The 18,874-nt window shown below is 44.5% G+C and overlaps 1 protein-coding gene across 1 annotated transcript in view; it reads right to left on the bottom strand.

Annotated features, from left to right (window-relative positions):
- Positions 1 to 18,874, bottom strand: part of FRMPD2 (FERM and PDZ domain containing 2) — an 83,662-nt gene that overhangs the window by 32,514 nt on the left and 32,274 nt on the right. The window contains exons 12-16 of the mRNA XM_067710264.1: positions 18,091 to 18,243; positions 12,689 to 12,874; positions 8,864 to 9,011; positions 7,127 to 7,135; positions 4,467 to 4,677 (exon numbers count right to left, since the gene is read on the bottom strand). Of these exons, the coding sequence (XP_067566365.1) occupies positions 4,467 to 4,677; positions 7,127 to 7,135; positions 8,864 to 9,011; positions 12,689 to 12,874; positions 18,091 to 18,243 (707 nt within the window). The remainder of the gene's footprint in view (positions 1 to 4,466; positions 4,678 to 7,126; positions 7,136 to 8,863; positions 9,012 to 12,688; positions 12,875 to 18,090; positions 18,244 to 18,874) is intronic.

The raw sequence follows: 18,874 nt of genomic DNA, 5'->3' as shown, positions 1-18,874 counted from the left end.
GCCGAGCCAGCATTCTAGCAAACAAAGGATGTTCTAGGCCCTAGAAGAATAATGAATTAAGTGGGGACCCTGCCCGACCCACAGGGTCAGCTCTGCTCAAGATAAGCTACATCCAGGGATGAACAAAGTAGAGAGTGAGCAGAAAGAACAGAGGCAAAGCCACAGGACTTAGAGCCTGGAAAAAGCCAGCACTGGGCCTCATCTGAAGAAGGAAGGCCAGGAGGTCGACCATCTGAACAGATCCATCAGCCCTTCATCACCCAGGTTGGCCCCAACCTCAGGGATCCCACACCTGCCCCACTGCTTTAGGCAGCCGGCCCAAGGCAGGGATGGGTGCTGCCACCGCACCTCTCACTGCAACCTGGGATCAGTGATGCCCGGTGCTCCGGGCACAGAGCCTGGCGCTGTTCAAGGGGCCAGACCTAGAAAGGGAAGAAGAGGAGCGATGGGGGAGAGAAGGCAGATGCAGGGCGAGGGACGAGCACAGGGCCGTTCTTCAGAGATTAGGGAGGAGGCCTCACTCTAACCCAGCTCCTGTTCATACTATGCATTTCAGCAAGTTCAGCCCAAGTTGACTGAGATCCGACTAGACGTCAGGCCCCGGGCTGGCAAGGGACTGAGGGTAAAGGTGAGTCAGACATGGGCTCTGCCTTCTGGGAGCTCCCAGCCCACTGCGAGTTGCAGGATGGGTGCCTTTCATGCCATCTAGAGCTGACCTAAGTGCCCAGGGAGAGGCTTTGGCAGAGCACTCCTGGGTTTCAAAGAAGGAGATACCCCAGCAGACCTAGAGGGGCCAAGGAAGGCCACAAGGGAGGGCCTCTGGAGAAAGGAAGGGATTTTCTGCCTTAGGCTGCCCCGGCCCATGTGATCCAAGTCACACGTGCAAGTCTATTGTTTAAAAAGGATAAAAAGCAGCATCTACTGCAAATCACAAAGAGACTAACATTGTGTGATTCCACTTGTACAGTAGAGTGAGGTCCTTAAAGTAGTCAAATGCATAGAAACAGAAAGTTACCAGGGTCTCAGGGAGTGGGGATGGGGACTTGTCTTTTAATGGTCATAGGTTCAGTTTGGTAAGATGAGAAGAATTCTGGCTGCACACCAATGTGAATATACTTAACAGTACGCTGCTGTCCACTTAAAAATGGTTAAAAGGGTGAATTTTATGTTATGTATATGTTACCACAATTAAAATAAGCTTTTAAAAATGCAAACCTAAAGAAAATAATGCCATTTACGGAAAGTCTCCGCATGCTGGCCTCAGAGCTGAGGAGGAGACAGGCACATTACTGTTCTCTGGAAGCTCCCCGTTTACAGGACAGATAGATGCATGTGGATGTCGGGGTGGAGGGGCCCTGGGGGCAGCAGCTTGAAGGCGAGCCAGTGGTGCTGGCCAGGGCAGTCAGGAAAGGCTCACAGAAAAGGTGCCATGAAGTAGGTGGGGCAGGGATTGTATGTCAGGATTGGCACCCTGATGGCATCCCCGTTCTAAGCAGTGCTGAGCACACAGCTGCTCAGGCTTGACACTGGGAAGCGGGTCCCATCTCTTGCATGTCAGTGTCTGCATGCCATCCCATCCTTCCCGTCCTGGCTCTGGCCCGCTGGTCAGCAGCACCACCTGCTCCTGCCACACGGGCCCTCTGCTTGTCACCTCTGTGAGCGCCATGAGGCAGGGGCTGTGTCCGTCCTGCCCACTGCTGAGTCCTCAGTGCACAGCTCGGGGCTGGCACACAGCAGGCACTCAACCAATTTTTGTAGCAAGAGGAACTGGGCCTTCGCTCATGGCATTCCAGCCTATCTCCCCTCCTTCTCACTGTGCCCAAACCCATGGTTGGTCAAGACCCGCTGTCACTTCCTCCATGCAGCCCTCCTCTGTCCCCTTACTTGGAAATCACCTCACTCTCGGGGGAGCGATAAAGCTGTACCTGTGTCTGCCTTAAACATTTAACCATTCTATCCCCTTTAAGAGGGTTTGTGTTCCTACCTTCTCCCCTAGAGACTAGGGGAAGGGCACCAACATTAGGACACTCATCACAGACTCATCCCATCTTCAGGGTTCTATAACACCATTTAATTCCCACAGCCACCCAGTGGGGTGGGGTGGGCATCACTGCTCCCACCACTAGACAAATGAGGAAAGAGAGGCACGGGCGTTACAAACCACTAGCGCAACATCACACGCAGCAGACAGCTGAGTAGGTGTAGGTGGATTTCCATGGCATTGGGCTCGTTCCAGCACCCTGCCTGAAGGGGACCCTGGGCTGGATGATCTTTGCACCAGCCACAGCAAGGATGATGCACTTCTCATCCATGCACAGGGATGACAGAGCTGGATGGATGCAGCCCTTGTCCCACCTCAGACCGACCAGAGCAGTGGTGGGCAGGTCCACCTGAGCTCAGCCTCAGCTCGTGCTGATCTAGCCTCAGATACGGTCCTCTTTCTGCCCTAGAGCTTTTTGAGCATCTTGGGCATCTCACACACCCCCTCTATCCCCCCACCTTGCCCAACGGTATAGGAGAGTTCATACCTCCCACAGACAAGCTTGCACCAGAGCGGGATGGGAGCCGGTGCACAAGTGTCCACTCCCTGGTCCTTCAGACAATTCTGGGAGGGCTTCTGTGCACTTCCTATGGAATTAAGCCCTGGCTGCCCACAGCAGCTATCTTGATGACACTGCCCCCTTTCTTTTCACTTTCCCTCCTCCCCTGTCTCACTTACCCTGCTCACTCCTGCTTCTCGGCATCACCTCCACAAAAACCACCTGCACCCAAGTCATTGTCTTGGGCTGTGCTTCTGGGGACCTTCCAGATGGCCAGAGACCCTAGATTTCCCTTTTCATGGAAGGTGACCCATAACCTCTGACGTGAGTTACTAAGGGTTGTGAAAGTCTGGCATTCATAAACTAAAATTAGAGGAGAACCAGAGATTACTGAGGACTCCAGTTCAGCTTCCTGTTGAGAAGGCTGGCTGCCATGCAGTGCTGCCAGTCCCCTCCTGTGCGTGCCCACTGGCAGGTCACTGGAAGGGTGCTTTGCAGTCAACACATTCTCAAGGTGGCCTTGAGTCAGTCATGGCTTCTTCAGGCTTTTAATCTATAAAGTGTTATAAAGTACTATCAGTTTGATGACAGATTAAAGATGGCCACTTATGCTTTGACACTCCTACATCAGGAGGTGGGGACTGTTTCTGCTGCCCCTGAATCTGCGCTGACATGTGACTACTTTGACCAAGAGAGTATGGCAGAAGTGACCACGTGCCAGCTCCAGGCCCAGCCTTTTAGGAGACTGGCAGCTCGCCTTGGGCCCTTGGAGCCCTGAGCTGCCATGTAGACGCCTCACTACCTTCCACAGGGAGGCACCATATGGAGAGGGCCTGAGACCACACTGGGACTGAGAAGGGCCCAGCTGAGCTCACCATCCCAGCCATCTCCACTTGAGGGCCTGGGCACATGCACAACACAGTCCTGGAGCCTCCAGGCCAGTCCTGATGAGTACCCTCAAGAGAAGAAGAAGAATCGCCCAGCCGAGCCCTGCCTAAATTTGTAACCCAGAAAATCGTGAAACAGAATAACAAAATGCCTGTTGTTTTAAGTCACTATGCTTTGGAGTTGTTTGTTACGTGGTAACAATAATAGATAGTTTTGCTTCATCATTATTGAGTTAGTTCGCAGTGCGTGGTGATGCATACTTGCATCAACAGAATCTGGAGCAGTAATTTTCTAAGAATTACTTTAAGATATAACATATGCATTGCAATTCAAATCAATCACCCATACCCTCTTGCTGAAGCAGATGTATAACTCATTCCAAAAAACAGCTCCCTCCCACAGCCCCCTTCATTGGTCCTGTGCTGCCTGTGAATCTGTGCTATGTATAGAACTTGTAATGTAAGTGCAATCCAACTTCGAGGCTATTTTAAAATTTATGGATCATTATGTTATAATATGAAGTTGTGTTGATAAGCTCATTATTTTCCCTTGCAAATTAAACTGCAAGCAATCCATCAAAAGAGAGAGCATCGGCAATGTAGAGCTTAGGAGTACCGACTCCAGGGCCAGCTGTGTGTGTTCAAGTCTCACGCTGGGAGAAAACAGAAAGTACTTCACAGGGTTGTGAGGGCTAATGTAGTTGATGGGTACAGTGCTTAGAACAGTACCTGGCTAAATAGGCTATTGCAACTTGTTTATTTCGTCCCCTTCAATTTTGTATCATCACCTAGCTCTTTCTCCACCAAAAGATAGAGCAACGCAGCAGGGAGACACGGGATGTCTGTCCCGTGTCTAGCATAGATCTGGCCCATAGCTGCCCTTCGGGAAATCTCTGTGGATTTAGTTGATAATTACCCAATGAATGCATACTTCCCTTAGACATTTGACATCCTTTAAACAATGTCTTCACGTATGGATTACTCCAGAGCACCAAGTACATGATGCTTTGGGCCCACAGAACAGATATGTCAAACCCACCTGCCTCTGAGCCCTTGCGCCCTGGTCCCCTTGCTGGTGTCCACAGTGAAGTTATCCAGTGACGTGTGTAGCAGGCCTCCTGCCGCACCCTCCAGCCCAGGTACAAACAGTGCATTTTCTGAGCACGACAGTCTCTGGATCCAAGTGAGCGGCTTGGACTGGGCCAGGTGTGCAAGACTCAGATTGGCCATTTGCACACACTTATCATAGTCTGCAATGTGGGAGAAACAGATAAACATAAATACTCACAAGAATGATGCTGGTCCCATCGCTCTTGTGGCAGCCACACATCACAGGCCCCAGGCTCTGTCCTGGCTTTTCTTTGTCTGCATGGAGGGGCTTATTTTTCCTCATGCTAGCTCGTGGAGCTCCTGTGATTAGCCCTGAGAATGCCACGTCTGCCTAATTAGCACTGACTAAGGAAAGAAAACTCAGACACACAGGAAGGAGGAACCAAGATGCCCCCCACCCCCTGGCAGCTGACAGGCCTTGGAGCCATGGTTCACGGCAGTGTCACAGCGCCAGCAGAGCCTTGTATAAAATTAACCGCTGTCATCCGCTCTGCTCGCTGCCTTTACAAACCATCCTCCAAACGTTGTTTTAACAAATAGGTCTGCAAACTACCTGAGCTCCCAAGATTACGCTCTGCCCTGTGGAATGTAATCTTTCATCTCTACACGGCTTAGCTTCCTTGGTAATAATATTTAAGATACGATTTTCTGAAATATGAATACGGATCAGAAGTGTTGTCTCCCAGCTTTCACACTTCCCTTCCTCCCTGCCTGCAAAAAGAGGTAACAAATGATTCTAATGAGCCCAGGAATGTGAGTGGTTCTCACCACTTCACTCTTCACGTCATTCGTAGGAAACTGGATTTGATAGATAGATTCCTTAAATTAACTAGGATTTACACAAAGCCCAGTTTGTATTTTGAAAAAAGTAAATGATGACTGTGTTCCAACCATCTGTTCCCTGTTAAAACCAAGAAGGAAAGAATGCTCGGGCACACGGCGTTTGTATGGCTCCAGTCATACGTGTGTTTGTGTGTGTGTGCATATCTAAAGCACAGTGAAATGCCTTCACTGACAGCATGCTCATGAACATTTATTTCCTCAAGCAGACAGCCCCCCTTTCCTACAATGGTGCCTGGTTCATTGTCGGGACTGTACCCACTGAAAAAGGTAGACTTTAAAAAATACTTTTGGAGAACGTTCTGTGTCTAGGAGGCATTAGGTACCATCATTCACATACAGTAGGCAAGGAAGAAGGGAGGACTAAAAGCAATGTGAATACGACCTGCAGCTTTTGCAGAAATTGTCCAGTATCTGACTCCAGAGCTTGGACCTGCTCAGACACATAGCAGCAATGACTATAATATCCACACCAGCAGTTCACACATCCTGCATGCTTATTACATGCGAGGCCCAGTGGTAAGCATGTTATCGGCATTGTCACATTTAATCCTCACAATAACCCTGTGGGGTAGATATTATTATACCCATTTTATAGATGAGGAAAAGTGAGTCTAAGAGAGAGTTAACAATTTGCTCAAGGTCCCAGGGCTTGTAGGTGGTAGAGCAGGACTCACACTCGGCTGACTCCACAGTCCACGCCAGAAAATGGACGTATAGAGGACATGGAGATACAAACAGTAGCACAGGAGATTCATCTGAAGCATGCCCAGCCCTCTGATCGCTAAGGTCTAAAGGGATAGTGATCTTAGCTTTAATTGTGGTGTATATTAATACCCACAGGGGGACATTTCAAGGAAAGAAAGTGGTGACAGGGAGAGGTTCAGAGAAGTTTTATGGGCTTCAAGGGAGCCTTCATATAGAGGTTGGAGGTGCAGGAAGAAGGGGCTGCCCCCTGGGGGAGGAGGGCTCCCAGAAGGTAGCAGACGAATGAGAGCATCACAGCTCTGGGTCCTGAGCAGGGCTTTGTCCCTGCAAGAAGCTGGAGAACAACAGGGCACTGGGGAGGATGCTCTGTTAACAGGACAGATCACACAGTGAGGTCAGGGAATGAGAGTCTGGATGTCAAACACTTAGCATCAGGCATTCAGCATGAAGCAGGGGGGCTCCTGGGGCTGGTGGGGTTGGTGGGAAGTGCTGTTATCATTATTAGACCTTAGCTTAGCGGGGTTCAATTGGCTGGACAAATGGTGCAGGAAGGACTGATTGGTAGGTAGGAGAGCCAAGGGTTGATAACCTTTCAGGAATGGAAGGAAGGGATACCAAGAATGTCCCAATGCCACTGACATGTCAAGCAGAGCGAATAGTTTCTGTCCACCGGTGGAGGGCGGGGGCAGGGAACTCACAGCCTAACTGTGGCACCAGGAAAGTAGCTGACAAATATCCAAATCAGTCTAGATGGCAAGGCTGAAGCCAAGGTTAGTTAACAGAGTTTCAAGAGTACAGGAGCCAAGGAAAAGGTAAAGGAACCAGGGCAGGATCCTGGGCAGCCACTGCAGATCTGCAGAGTCTCAGAGCCACAAGCTCATGGAAGGGCCACCGGCATCCCTGCAGCCCCCTGCTATGCATCTGAAAGGGCTGAGTGAAGGCCTGTGGTCCTACTCTGCAATGCTGACAGATCCTGCCTGATTTAGCCCTGAATGTATGCACTTGTAAAAGCTTGTTGATTTTTCTCTCTCCCCAGGGAACCAAATATAACTATAGAGTAATATGCTTGTTTAGACACTTCACAGAAGAATGACTAAGAAACATTTGGAAAATGTCCAACTTCTTAACAATCAAAGAAATGCCAAATGAAACAACACTGAAAAATCATTTTTTCCCTATAAATGAACAAAGATAAACATGATAATATCTATTCCAGCAAGGATGCAATAAAACAGGCACAATGATACTGGACATGGGAATGGCACTCAGGAAAACAGGAAGGGCCCTAAAAATGCCCCAACCTTTGTACCCCAAATCGAACTGAAATCTACCTTAAAGAAATAATACACAATACAGAAAATTTTTCTTCCAATGATGTTTACTGCAATATTATTTATGTTATTGGAAAATGAAAAGCAAACTTAAAATCTAGAGGAATGATTAAGTAAATGATTGTATTTCCACACTACTCATCCATCTATGCATTCATTCAAAAAAACATGTATTAACCATCTCCCACTTGACACACCTCTGTTCCATGCTGGAACCGTAAAGGTACGGGGACACTGTCCCTGCCCTCCAGGAGCTCCCAGCCCACTGCAAACTGGAGGCAGACACATCCACAAATAAAAGGGGCAGAACATTACAGGTGAGAAGACGGAGGCTGCACAAGAGAGGGAGTAGTCAACTCCACCTGGGAAGGGAGTACGGGGGCAGTCAATCAGGAGGAACTTCAAGGAGGAGGTTGCCCTTGAACTTATTCTTGGAGAATGAGGCTTATCTTGGTGGTCTGAGCCTGGAAGGAGGCAGGAACAGCATTGTAGGTGGAGGCCACACAAATGTTAGATTCCCCCAAACTCCTATGATGGTAGAATTTGCAGTTTGAGAAAATAGCATATTATGAGCGAAACAGGCTTAGAAGGACTAATTTTGCTAGTAAGCCCAAGGAGTCTTTATAAATATTTTATGTTCACTGATATTAGGCAATAAAATTGATATTGATGATGTTTCACACTGTATCTCAGCAGGTAAGACATAATTAATTTACATTCATTATCTCCAATTCCCTGGAAACATAATGGAAATGCTACTCTGCAATTTCAAAGAAATATTTATATATTTATTTGGTTTCGCTGCAAATAATACGCCACCTTTGTTTTCTGTATTTGGTTCTACGTCTGAATGCTCAGCAATTTTGGTTCCTAGTTGATCCCCCGTCCCAGGACTGCAGGAGCCAGTGACACAGCTCCCCTGTGAATTGACTGGCACCTAACAAAACCCCCCACAAGCAGGAGCTGCCGTTACTAGTCACATGGAGCCATGAACGCCAGACACTCATTCTAGATGAGCTACAGACAGCACACACACTGTCCTGTTGGAGCGCAGCGCAAACCTGCCGGACGGCCAGTTGCTCAGCTGAGGACACCAAGGCTCAGAGAGGGCAAGTGAGCGGTCCAAAGTCACGCAGCTAGTAAGTGGCACCTCTCTGAGTCTGTGGAACTCCAGGCTCCACATTCCAAGCCTGGAGTTCCCAAACTTTCATCTGCATCCAGATCACCTGGGCTCTTTTTCGAATGCAGATTCTGATCCAGGGGCCTGAGGTCCTGCATCCCTGGCAAGCTCTCAGGTGATGCACATGCAGAGACCACTCTGAGTATGAAGGGTGAAACCACTATGTTATATTGTGCCCTCTTATAAATGAATAGGAAATAATGGTGAGAGATCAACAGCAAACTCAAGGCCAAATATCTCTAGGTTGAGAAGATGGTGTCTACTCACCAGTTGTAACTCCGGGAGAGCTCGTCCGAGCATTAAATCCATGCTGGGCGCAGCAGAGGCCCAGTAAATATTTACAGGTCTTGGCTGAATCAGTGACAAACATGTGCTTTTTCCCAGTGATGCTGCTTGTGATGATGAACTTCTTTCGCTGAGGGAAGCAAACACAGACTTTAATGCATTGATCGTTCTTACCTACCCATTGAAGCACAACTATCCAGAAAGTAGCCAAATGCTGGAGCCGTCAGTTGGACACCAACGTGCTAGGCATCCGGGAGTGTGTGGATGTCTGACTACGGCCCAATATTTTTTCTTAGATTAAAGACAACCCCTCTTTTTATTTTTTCCTTAATTCGTAAATCAAATGTTTGTTTATTGGGCAATTGCTATCTGCCAAGGAGTGTGCCAGGTGAAAAGAATATGAAATGAGTTCAGTACAGGCTTGGCCCTCAGCAGGTAGTGCATTGTGAAAGGCCATTAAATACACCTATAGTCTGCATTGTCCAAACACCCAGAAATTGAAGGCAAAATCTCAGCTTGCATCATTATAGAAATGATAAAAGCACATCTGTATGCGCATGTTTCGTGCTATTATGTGCCAGGCTCTGTGCTAAATCCTTTCTGTGTATTAATTCATTTCATCCTCGAAGCTATAGAATGAGGGAGGTCCCATCATTATCCTTATTCTACAGATGAGGAAGCAGATGGAGACTCCTCAGAATGCAGCAGGAACTGAGGTCACATCCCCAAGAAACGCTTCCCTACATTTATACCTTCAAGGTTCATGCACAAAGTGATAATATTTGTACAGCTCACTGTGATAAACTGGAGAGGATTATCTATATGGGGTTATCTATATGGAGCTTCCTGGAAAAAAATCCGTAAATTTTTGCAATATAAAATTCTAATAAGAACAATAAAATACAAAGTAATAGAGATTATATTAGATATGAATTTATATATAACTTCCAAATAAAACCTCTATTCTAGATATTTCAGTAAGAACCTTGAGCTTGCTCCTATAAAGATAACTTTATAAATACGGGGTTTGTGCTTGAAAGGGCCCCCTGAAACTCCTGAACCTCTTTAATGCTGATTCCTTTTAATTCATGATAGTCACCATTCCTAAGAAACTCCATTCACACAGTCAGATATTAACAAAAGACAGATAACTATTCATTGCTTTTCCTCTAACTCCTTTTTATCACTAACCTAATTTCAGACAATTTGAGCATTCTCTAAATACCCTTTTCTTATATTAATAAATGTAATGTTGAACCTATACTAATGTGAATGGATTCTGAATCCAACTGAACTATACTATATCTAGTATTTTTTTTGTATAATGTGTTTTCTCAAACATTCATAGATGCTGTCCTACTAGCCTTACTAATTCTTCCTTAGTATTCAAATTATAATAATGTCTAAATTCCGCTAGCTAATCATTTTATTCACACTTTTGCAAAGTTGAATATTTGCTTAGAATCCATCTACTTTTTCAGTATGCGTTGATATGTTTTTATACAGTCCTGACCACTCAGGTATTAAACATTTTAGGTAAGTCATTTTTTAAAATTGAATAACTCGGGACTTCGGTGGCACAGTGGTTAAGAATCCATCTGCCAATGCAGGGGAAACGAGTTCAATCCCTGGTCTGGGAAGATCCCACATGCCGCAGAGCGGCTGGGCCCGTGAGCCATGGCCGCTGAGCCTGCGCGTCCGGAGCCTGTGCTCCGCAACGGGAGAGGCCACAACAGTGAGAGGCCCGCGTACCGCAAAAAAAAATAATAATCTTTTTTGTGTTTGGAACTTTGCGTCCTTGTTCTTGAAGAGAGCCCTACAAAGCCTGTATTCTCCAAGATTTCAGGCATTTCTCTCCAGACATTTTAACTACTGCTAATACCCAAGAACAGTTACTAACATGGAAGGTTCATCATTACACAATGAATGCTTTCTCGATTGAATAATCTTCTGAATTGATGTCTCTGTCATAGATGGGCTGCCAGTGCACCTACAAATCATATCCATTGAAAAATGGCATTTTCCTCTATTCCCTTTGCTACTTCTCTCCAGGCTGACAAAATACATGTCTGCAATTGTCTGGAGCATTCCGGCTTCCACTATTAATTAAGCGAATTTGGAACCAGCTTCCTGAGCTCATTCTCGTATTGTTCATGGAGTTCCCATTTTGTGCTTGCAGAAGTGTGAAGAGTCCAAGTCATTTTCTGTGTAAGACGCCTGGTTTGTGGCAAGCAGCTAGTGACATTACCTCCCATGATGACTTTTCCATAAAAAAAAAGGATATTTATGCTGAGGAAGAGACTGGTCATCAACATGAAAATTCTAATTAGTGACAAGGGTGTTTTTAAGCTACTAAGTTTGTTTTGTGAACCTGATGATATTCCAGCTTTAATCAAGAAATTGTCTATGGTCGTGGGGAAAATAAATATCTGTAAAAATTAAACCAACGTAAATATAAAATACTTAAGGGGACTTAAATTTTATGGCTTCAAAAAATTCTATTTTTCAAAATTAATTTGTAGGTTGTCTGCATTTCTACAAATGTTTTAAAAGAAATTACACTGAGAATTTTGAACAATTAAATATGAGATAAAGAAAATAGGAAGTAATATAATAGTATTGAATAAATTCAATAATTAAAATTCTTCAAATAATCTTTCAGTGGAATTAAAGTTATTTGAGTCATTAAATTTCTGAAAAGTTCACAAAAATAAATATCAATTACTTTTAGATAATGTCAAAAATATTTGGGAAAAAGTCAGTTTCCTGATATTATAAAGGCCACTTTAATAAAATTATGCTCAATTATTATTTATTTTTAGATGTAAGCTTTTTTTCTAAGGAAAAACAATACTTTATTATGAAATTCTATCAAGAATCACACTTTAACAATTACATCAACTTCAGTAGTCAAGATGGGAGAAACACTGAGAAAATGAATAAAATCAATTATGTTCTGCTTAGGAAACTTTAACATTAGATAATGATAATGAAAACAAAAACCAAAGAATAGATAATGAAAAAATATCTCATTAGTAGGAAAAATTTTAAAACCAAAGAGAAAATTCAATAGAAAGAAAAACTAAAATGTTTCCTGAGCCACAAGTCAAACAACTTCATGTTTTATAATGAAATCGTTGCTGAAGTTATGGGATACTGACCCACAGGACAGGCAGGTAGATTAGCTACTGGAGCATTCTCTGCTATGGGGACACACGTAATGTTTTTGATGTCAAATTTATTGTAACTGAATTCAAGAAAATGGTGTTCAAATGTTATTTCAAACATTGTACATTTAATAGGGTTGTTGTTTTGTTTTGTTTAAATGGCTGACAAAGGTTTGCACACCTGTAGTCCATGGGAGACAGGCCAGATGCCTCGGTACAATGTGTGCAAAGGGAAAATTAAAATACAAGGAAAATGTTTCAAAAGCATGCAGACTCCATTGCACCTACTATACACTCTCCTCCCCCATCTCCCACCTCCAACCTTGCTCTCAACATCAATAGATTCCCCAAATTAAAAGAACTTCACCCAGAGGGAAAGTGTAGTCCTTTAGGCCAATGGCTGCCCATGGGGGTGAGGGGGAACTAGGTGACGGATGGCAGAGAAGAAATGGCCTCGTGGGGACCCTCAAACCCCCTGGTAGACTTCTTCCAAATATGTAACAGTCATCGGAGTACAGGTTAGCTGACAGGCTGTGAGCTTATCTTCTTAGGAGAAGATCACCTGACCTATCGCTCTTTAAAGGGATAACAGATCAAAGAAAAATGAAGCATGGGTCATAAGCAACTGAGTGACACTCACATAGGCCAAAATCTTTTCAATTTCTCTCCACTGAAACCGTGAAGTCGCAATTCTGCTGTTGTTTCTCACTTCGTACACTATGACCCCCTTGGCACAGAGCCCCAAGGCCATCTCTCCTCCTGGCCTTGTCTTCTCTGGGAGAACTCGGTAAACCAGCACACCATATTCCGGGAGCTGCTGAGTCACCTGGAATGAGAAAAAGGTCAATTAAGAAGAGACAGGCACATTGGTCTAAAATAATGGATTTCAAACCATTCCATGAAGAAAACACCTTCACATATGTTCTGAAAAAAAAGAGTAGGATTGCCAGATAAGCTTAGGAAACACTGAACTAAACAGATCTCCTTACTATAGAATTCCTCCGTACCTCTAATATGATAGTGTTTTTCTATTTTATTAACCCAAGGAATCCTTTCCTAATGAAGTACCTTAAGACACTTGGAACACAGTTACTATGAAAATGGTACAAATAAATAGAGTAAAAATATTCTGAACAAAGTTGTAGAATTCAGACTCTCTTGAATCATCTCAAAGTAAAGAATCCTTTTTCCCAAAGTCTACTGCAATACAATCTGGTACAACCCCTTCATTTTACAGATGGGAAAACTGAGGCCCAGGCACAGAAATCAAACTTCCAAATGGTTAGCATCACTGTTAAAGCAAGATGAGCCATGAACATCCTGCAGAGAAAATGACCAATCACTGGCACTTCTCACCATGTAGCAGTGCTTTGGTGGGGTCCCCACAGCACAAGATCTGTCTTCAGTTTACCAGTTTAGGAGATGGAATTTTGTCAGGGGCATGAGGGTCAATCAGAGCTGGGAACTGCATCAGGCCAACCAAAGTCTTAACAGGCCAGAGTATAAACCTAACACAAATGTTTTTATGTCTGAATGGTAATCATGTCTCTATTCTGGTCTCTACCATCTTCTTCTTCACCTGGAAGACTCCAGTTTTTACCAAACGGTTGATGCACCTCAGCTCACAGCAGGGACATTTTGCTCCAGGCATTTGAAACCCTCTCAGAAGGGTTTCACTGGTGAGATCTGGTATCTCATCTCTACCCCTGAGCAGAGGGCTCTATGTCCTGCCTCATCTCTCTCATCCCCAGGTGGGGTCACAAAAGTGAGGACAAATTATGGCTTTTGAGAGCTCCTTTCTCAAGCCCTTTGCTGACCTTTCTCCTTCTGCTGGTAAGTAATCTGTGCAGATAGGTTACACTGCCTACGAAGCCTACAGCTCTTCACATGATCTTGATTGCATTTCTGGACCCTGAACCTCCCCGCTTTGTTTAACTTTGGAGAGACCCTCTCACTGTCACTATCATCACCATCATCATCATCATCCAAAACGATATTTGTTGGACATTGGTGCTGAAGTATCCAATGGCCAGACCAGGCATGTACTTAAAGTATGACAAAGCAGGACCATCCCAAAACAATTAGGTAAATTCTTTTAAAGAATTTGATGTGATACAGCAAAGGAAACCATAAACAAGATGAAAAGACAACCCTCAGAACGGGAGAAAGTATTTGCAAATGAAGCATCTGACAAAGGATTAACCTCCAAAATTTGCAAGCAGCTCATGCAGCTCAATATCAAAAAAAACAAACAACCCAATCCAAAAATGAGCAGAAGACCTAAACAGACATTTCTCCAAAGAAGATATACAGATTGCCAACAAACACATGAAAGAATGCTCAACATCATTAATCATTAGAGAAATGCAAATCAAAACTACAATGAGATATCATCTCACACCAGTCAGAATGGCCATCATCAAAAAATCTACAAACAATAAATGCTGGAGAGGATGTGGTTTTGAAAAGGGAACACTCTTGCACTGCTGGTGGCAATGTAAACTGATACAGCCACTATGGAGAACAGTATGGATGTTCCTTAAAAAACTAAAAATAGAACTACCATACGACCCAGCAATCCCACTACTGGGCATATACCGTGAGAAAACCATAATTCAAAAAGAGTCATGTACCAAAATGTTCATTGCAGCTCTATTTACAATAGCCTGGAGATGGAAACAACCTAAGTGTCCATCGACAGATGAATTGATAAAGAAGATGTGACACATATATACAATGGAATATTACTCAGCCATAAAAAGAAATGAAATTGAGTTATTTGTAGTGAGATGGATGGACTTAGAGTCTGTCATACAGAGTGAAGTAAGTCAGAAAGAGAAAAACAAATACCATATGCTAACACATATATATGGAATCTAAAAAAAAATGGCCATGAAGAACCTAGGGGCAAGACAGGAATAAAGACACAGACTTACTAGAGAATGGACTTGAGGATATGGGGAGGGGGAAGGGTAAGCTGGGACAAAGTGAGAGAGTGGCATGGACATATATACACTACCAAACATAAAATAGATAGCTAGTGGGAAGCAGTCGCATAGCACAGGGAGATCAGCTCAGTGCTTTGTGACCACCTCGAGGGGTGGGATAGGGAGGGTGGGAGGGAGGGAGACGCAAGAGGGAAGAGATATGGGGATACATGTATATGTATAACTGATTCACTTTGTTATAAAGCAGAAACTAACACACCATTGTAAAGCAATTATACTCCAATAAAGATGTTTAAAAAAAAAAGAATTTGATGTGATAGTTCAAAAAAAAAAAATTAAAGTCGTCATCATCAGAATAGAGATGCCTTTCTTAGAGTTTCTTACATTTTTTAAATTGTTCAGTATTTATTTTAATTTTTAATTTTTTAATTATATAGAGAGGGATATGATACTGAAGTACTTGGAGCCACAAAATTCTTAAAATGGTAAAGTGCCATTCTGTAATGGAGCAGGACCCTGTGGGGCCTTCCTGGGATAGACACACACACAGACCCCACCATGTCTTCCGCCTGCCTCTTGATTGTAGAAAAACTTTAGCTTCCTAGTCCTTCCCCGAGTTCCAAAGAATAAATTTAATCAGACAAGTGAGAAAACAAAGGAAAACGGTCAAGCAAGACAATTTAATAAGGGCCGTTAAACAAAGTTAAGAACGTGTAATTCCTCCTCAAAGGCTATAGATAATATTCTGAGCCATATCTTTTGAGCTGTTTTGCAGATACTAAAACCCCCACCAGGAGGAAGAAGTTAACTCTATGCTGATCACCACCAGCATGTAGACCCCCAGACTGGTTGGAACCAGAAGGTTGATGATGTTGACTCCCAATTACCTCACTGCCAACCAATCAAAAGAATGTCCCTGAATTGATCACACACCCCACAGCCCTCTCCCTCACCCTGTCTTTAAAAACCTTTCCCTGAAAGCCATCAGAGAGTTTGGGTCTTTTGAGCATGAGCTGCCCATTCTCCTTGTTTGGCACCTGCAATAAATGCTGCACTTTCATTCACCACAGCCAGGTGTCCGTAGATTGGCCTTACTGTGCACGGGCGAGAGGACTAAGTTCAGTTCAGTAACAATTCTAAACATTTCTCATGCATTTATTTCATTTAATCTTCACAGTAATCATAAGAGATAGGTGTAGCCTTGAAACTGGTAAGATCACATACAAATCAAATCTATTTAGTGTTTTCCATCAAAGACTAAAAAAGAAAGTTTAGAGATTACCATACTAAGTGAAGTAACTCAGACAGAGAAAGACAAATATGATACTATATCACTTACATGTGGAATCTAAAAAATAGTACAAATGAACTTATTTACAAAACAGAAACAAACTCACAGACATAGAAACAAACTTATGATTACCAAAGGGGAAAGCAGTGGGCGGTGGTGGGGGTAGATAAATTAGGACTATGGGATTAACAGATACACACTACTATATATAAAATAGAAAAACAGCAAGGATTGACTGTAGAGCACAGGGAACTATATTCAATATGTTGTAATAACTTATAATGGAAAAGAATCAGAAAAAATATATATCAATATATGTATATAACTAAATCACTTTGCTGTGCACCTGAAACTAACGCAATATTGCAAATCAACTATAGTTCGGTTAAAAAACAAAGATACGCCCTAAAAAATTTCCGCATTTTTGCTTACGAGATGGTGGCTTCCTTTACAACCACTTGTCATCCTTCAGCCAGAGGAAGGAGGGACACAGTGAGCCCAGTACACTAAGCCAGGGCCTGGGCAGAGGCGGGCCAGGCATCGTCTGCCTGCAGGAGCCTCTGCAGACCTGAGTCCTTAGTCTCTCTGCTGGTTCTATGGTCCTGTGGCCACTTTCCATCAGATGTGTGCTGATGGCTTTGAAGTCCCCACTTGTCTCTCGTCAAGGGAATGCTGCATCCCCTTAACAAGGACGCGCATGAAGGCTGGATAATGGAAGACAGTGAGCGCTTTTCTGCCAGGGCTTCTCAAATGAGATGCTTGAGGGATTACACTGTGCTAGGTGTTGCAGACAATTCCAAGTGACAGACCAAAAAAAAAATGGACAGACCTCACCTTGGCAGTTCTGCTTTCAAATGACTGTCTCTATCAAAGGCAAGAAAACACAGAATATTTCTACCTGCTTCAGGAGACTTTTGTACAAAGAAATGTATAAATCCTGGAGTTTCCTTTTTGAAACTGATCCCCAGATCTAAAGGCCTCACCAGGCACATAACCCTGGGGAAGCTGGGGGCCTCCTCCCGCGTGCCCCCAAGCTCTACCTGCACAGGCAGAGCGGCAATTCCCTCCTACCCTGAAGTAAAGTAACTGGTACTCTTATTGTTCTCATTGGGCAGTTATCACAGTGTTGCATGCCTCTGGGTACCCATCTGTCCTCCCTACAAGACTTGGGACTCCCTGGGGGCAGGAAGCATGTCCTTTCTGTCTGTTTGCTACTGTGCTTGGTCCACTGCAGGTGTAAGTTGTGGAGTGAGCAAAAGCTATTCATCGGAGGCTCTGTGTGCCCACAAACATAAGGGACTGAAATATCACTGCTTTTGCTAAAGGGCCAAAGAAAGAGTAGACCAGAGCTGCACCCATATGTATGGACCACACCACCCATGCTGTGCTGAGAACAGTTGCCCGGAAGGCTGCAAACCTGAAGTCTTCCAATGGCTTTGCTTTTGGTTCGCACTCAAGTTTTTTATTTCAGTTGTCAGAAATGTCTCTATGAGAAATGTGGTCTCCCCCCACTCACCGAATAGCGACTGTGAGCTCCAAGATTGAAGAAAGGCCCTGCCATAAGCACCCCAGCCCAATAAATCTTACCCATGTGGGGGGATCATTTCCAATGCCGTCTGCTTCCAAACGTCTCTCCTTGCCCCACAGGGCGATGGAGCTTCCTTCCTCCCAAAGGCTCAAGTCCCTTGGTCATACTTCCTTGTGGGTCTGAGCACATCCAGCCCCAGAGAAATCTCTGGAGGGGATTGCCGACTATGTGCCCTTGAACACCGATACACCCTCTCAAGAGTCCAAAGGCCTCACCCTCAAGAATTCCAGCTCCGCATCCTCTCCCCAGAGCGCAGGACTTAAACGGTGCAGCTCTGAGACTTCGACTTGGACCCGGAGAGCCGTCATCCTCTCAATCAGACTTGCGGGGATGTAATCTTCAACTCGAAAGTAGGCTTTACTCTCTACCTGCTGGAAAGATGCAGAAGAAAAGAGGTGCCACAAGACGCCTTCTATGGGAATCTGAGCAGGACAGGAGCCTGTCTGCTCCTTTAAAGTGCCCACCGGGATATCATTTTCTACCATATTAGAGATTGGGCCAAACCATGTGACAGGAACAGAAGGGAGCGAGGAAAGAAGCCACCTGTTTTTGAGCCCCTTCTGTATGCCACGTGGTGCCCAGAACACATTAGCTCTTTCTATCCTCATGGGAATCCTGTGAGAACAGTATTATTATTGTCATTGCCAAGATGCACAAAATGAACAAGAAAGGAAGTCATTCAACAGGGCCAAGGTCACACCACTTGTAAGTGACAGAAAGAAGATTTCATCCCCCAAAGCCCTCACACATTCCACAATACCACTCCACTTCCCAAAAGGCAGAGCGAAACCATGGCCCTAAAGCATTGTTTCTATGTATTCATTTAGCGCTTCTGTCTGCATGTGCTACCAGTACACTGTCCCCTCTCACAAGGGAGGTATTGGCTGTGGCACCATCTCTCCACAGGTGATCAAGAAGTTGTCCCCTGAACAAGAGAAGATCTGACACCCACACCCTGCCCCAGGCCAGAGCCTACATCAAGTCTACTCTTCTGGGAAC

The sequence above is a fragment of the Pseudorca crassidens genome, chromosome 16, assembly GCF_039906515.1.
Source record: "Pseudorca crassidens isolate mPseCra1 chromosome 16, mPseCra1.hap1, whole genome shotgun sequence".
Lineage (NCBI taxonomy): Eukaryota > Metazoa > Chordata > Mammalia > Artiodactyla > Delphinidae > Pseudorca > Pseudorca crassidens.
The sequence above is the reverse complement of the archived record's forward strand: the minus strand, read 5'-3'. Positions and strand labels throughout refer to the sequence as shown.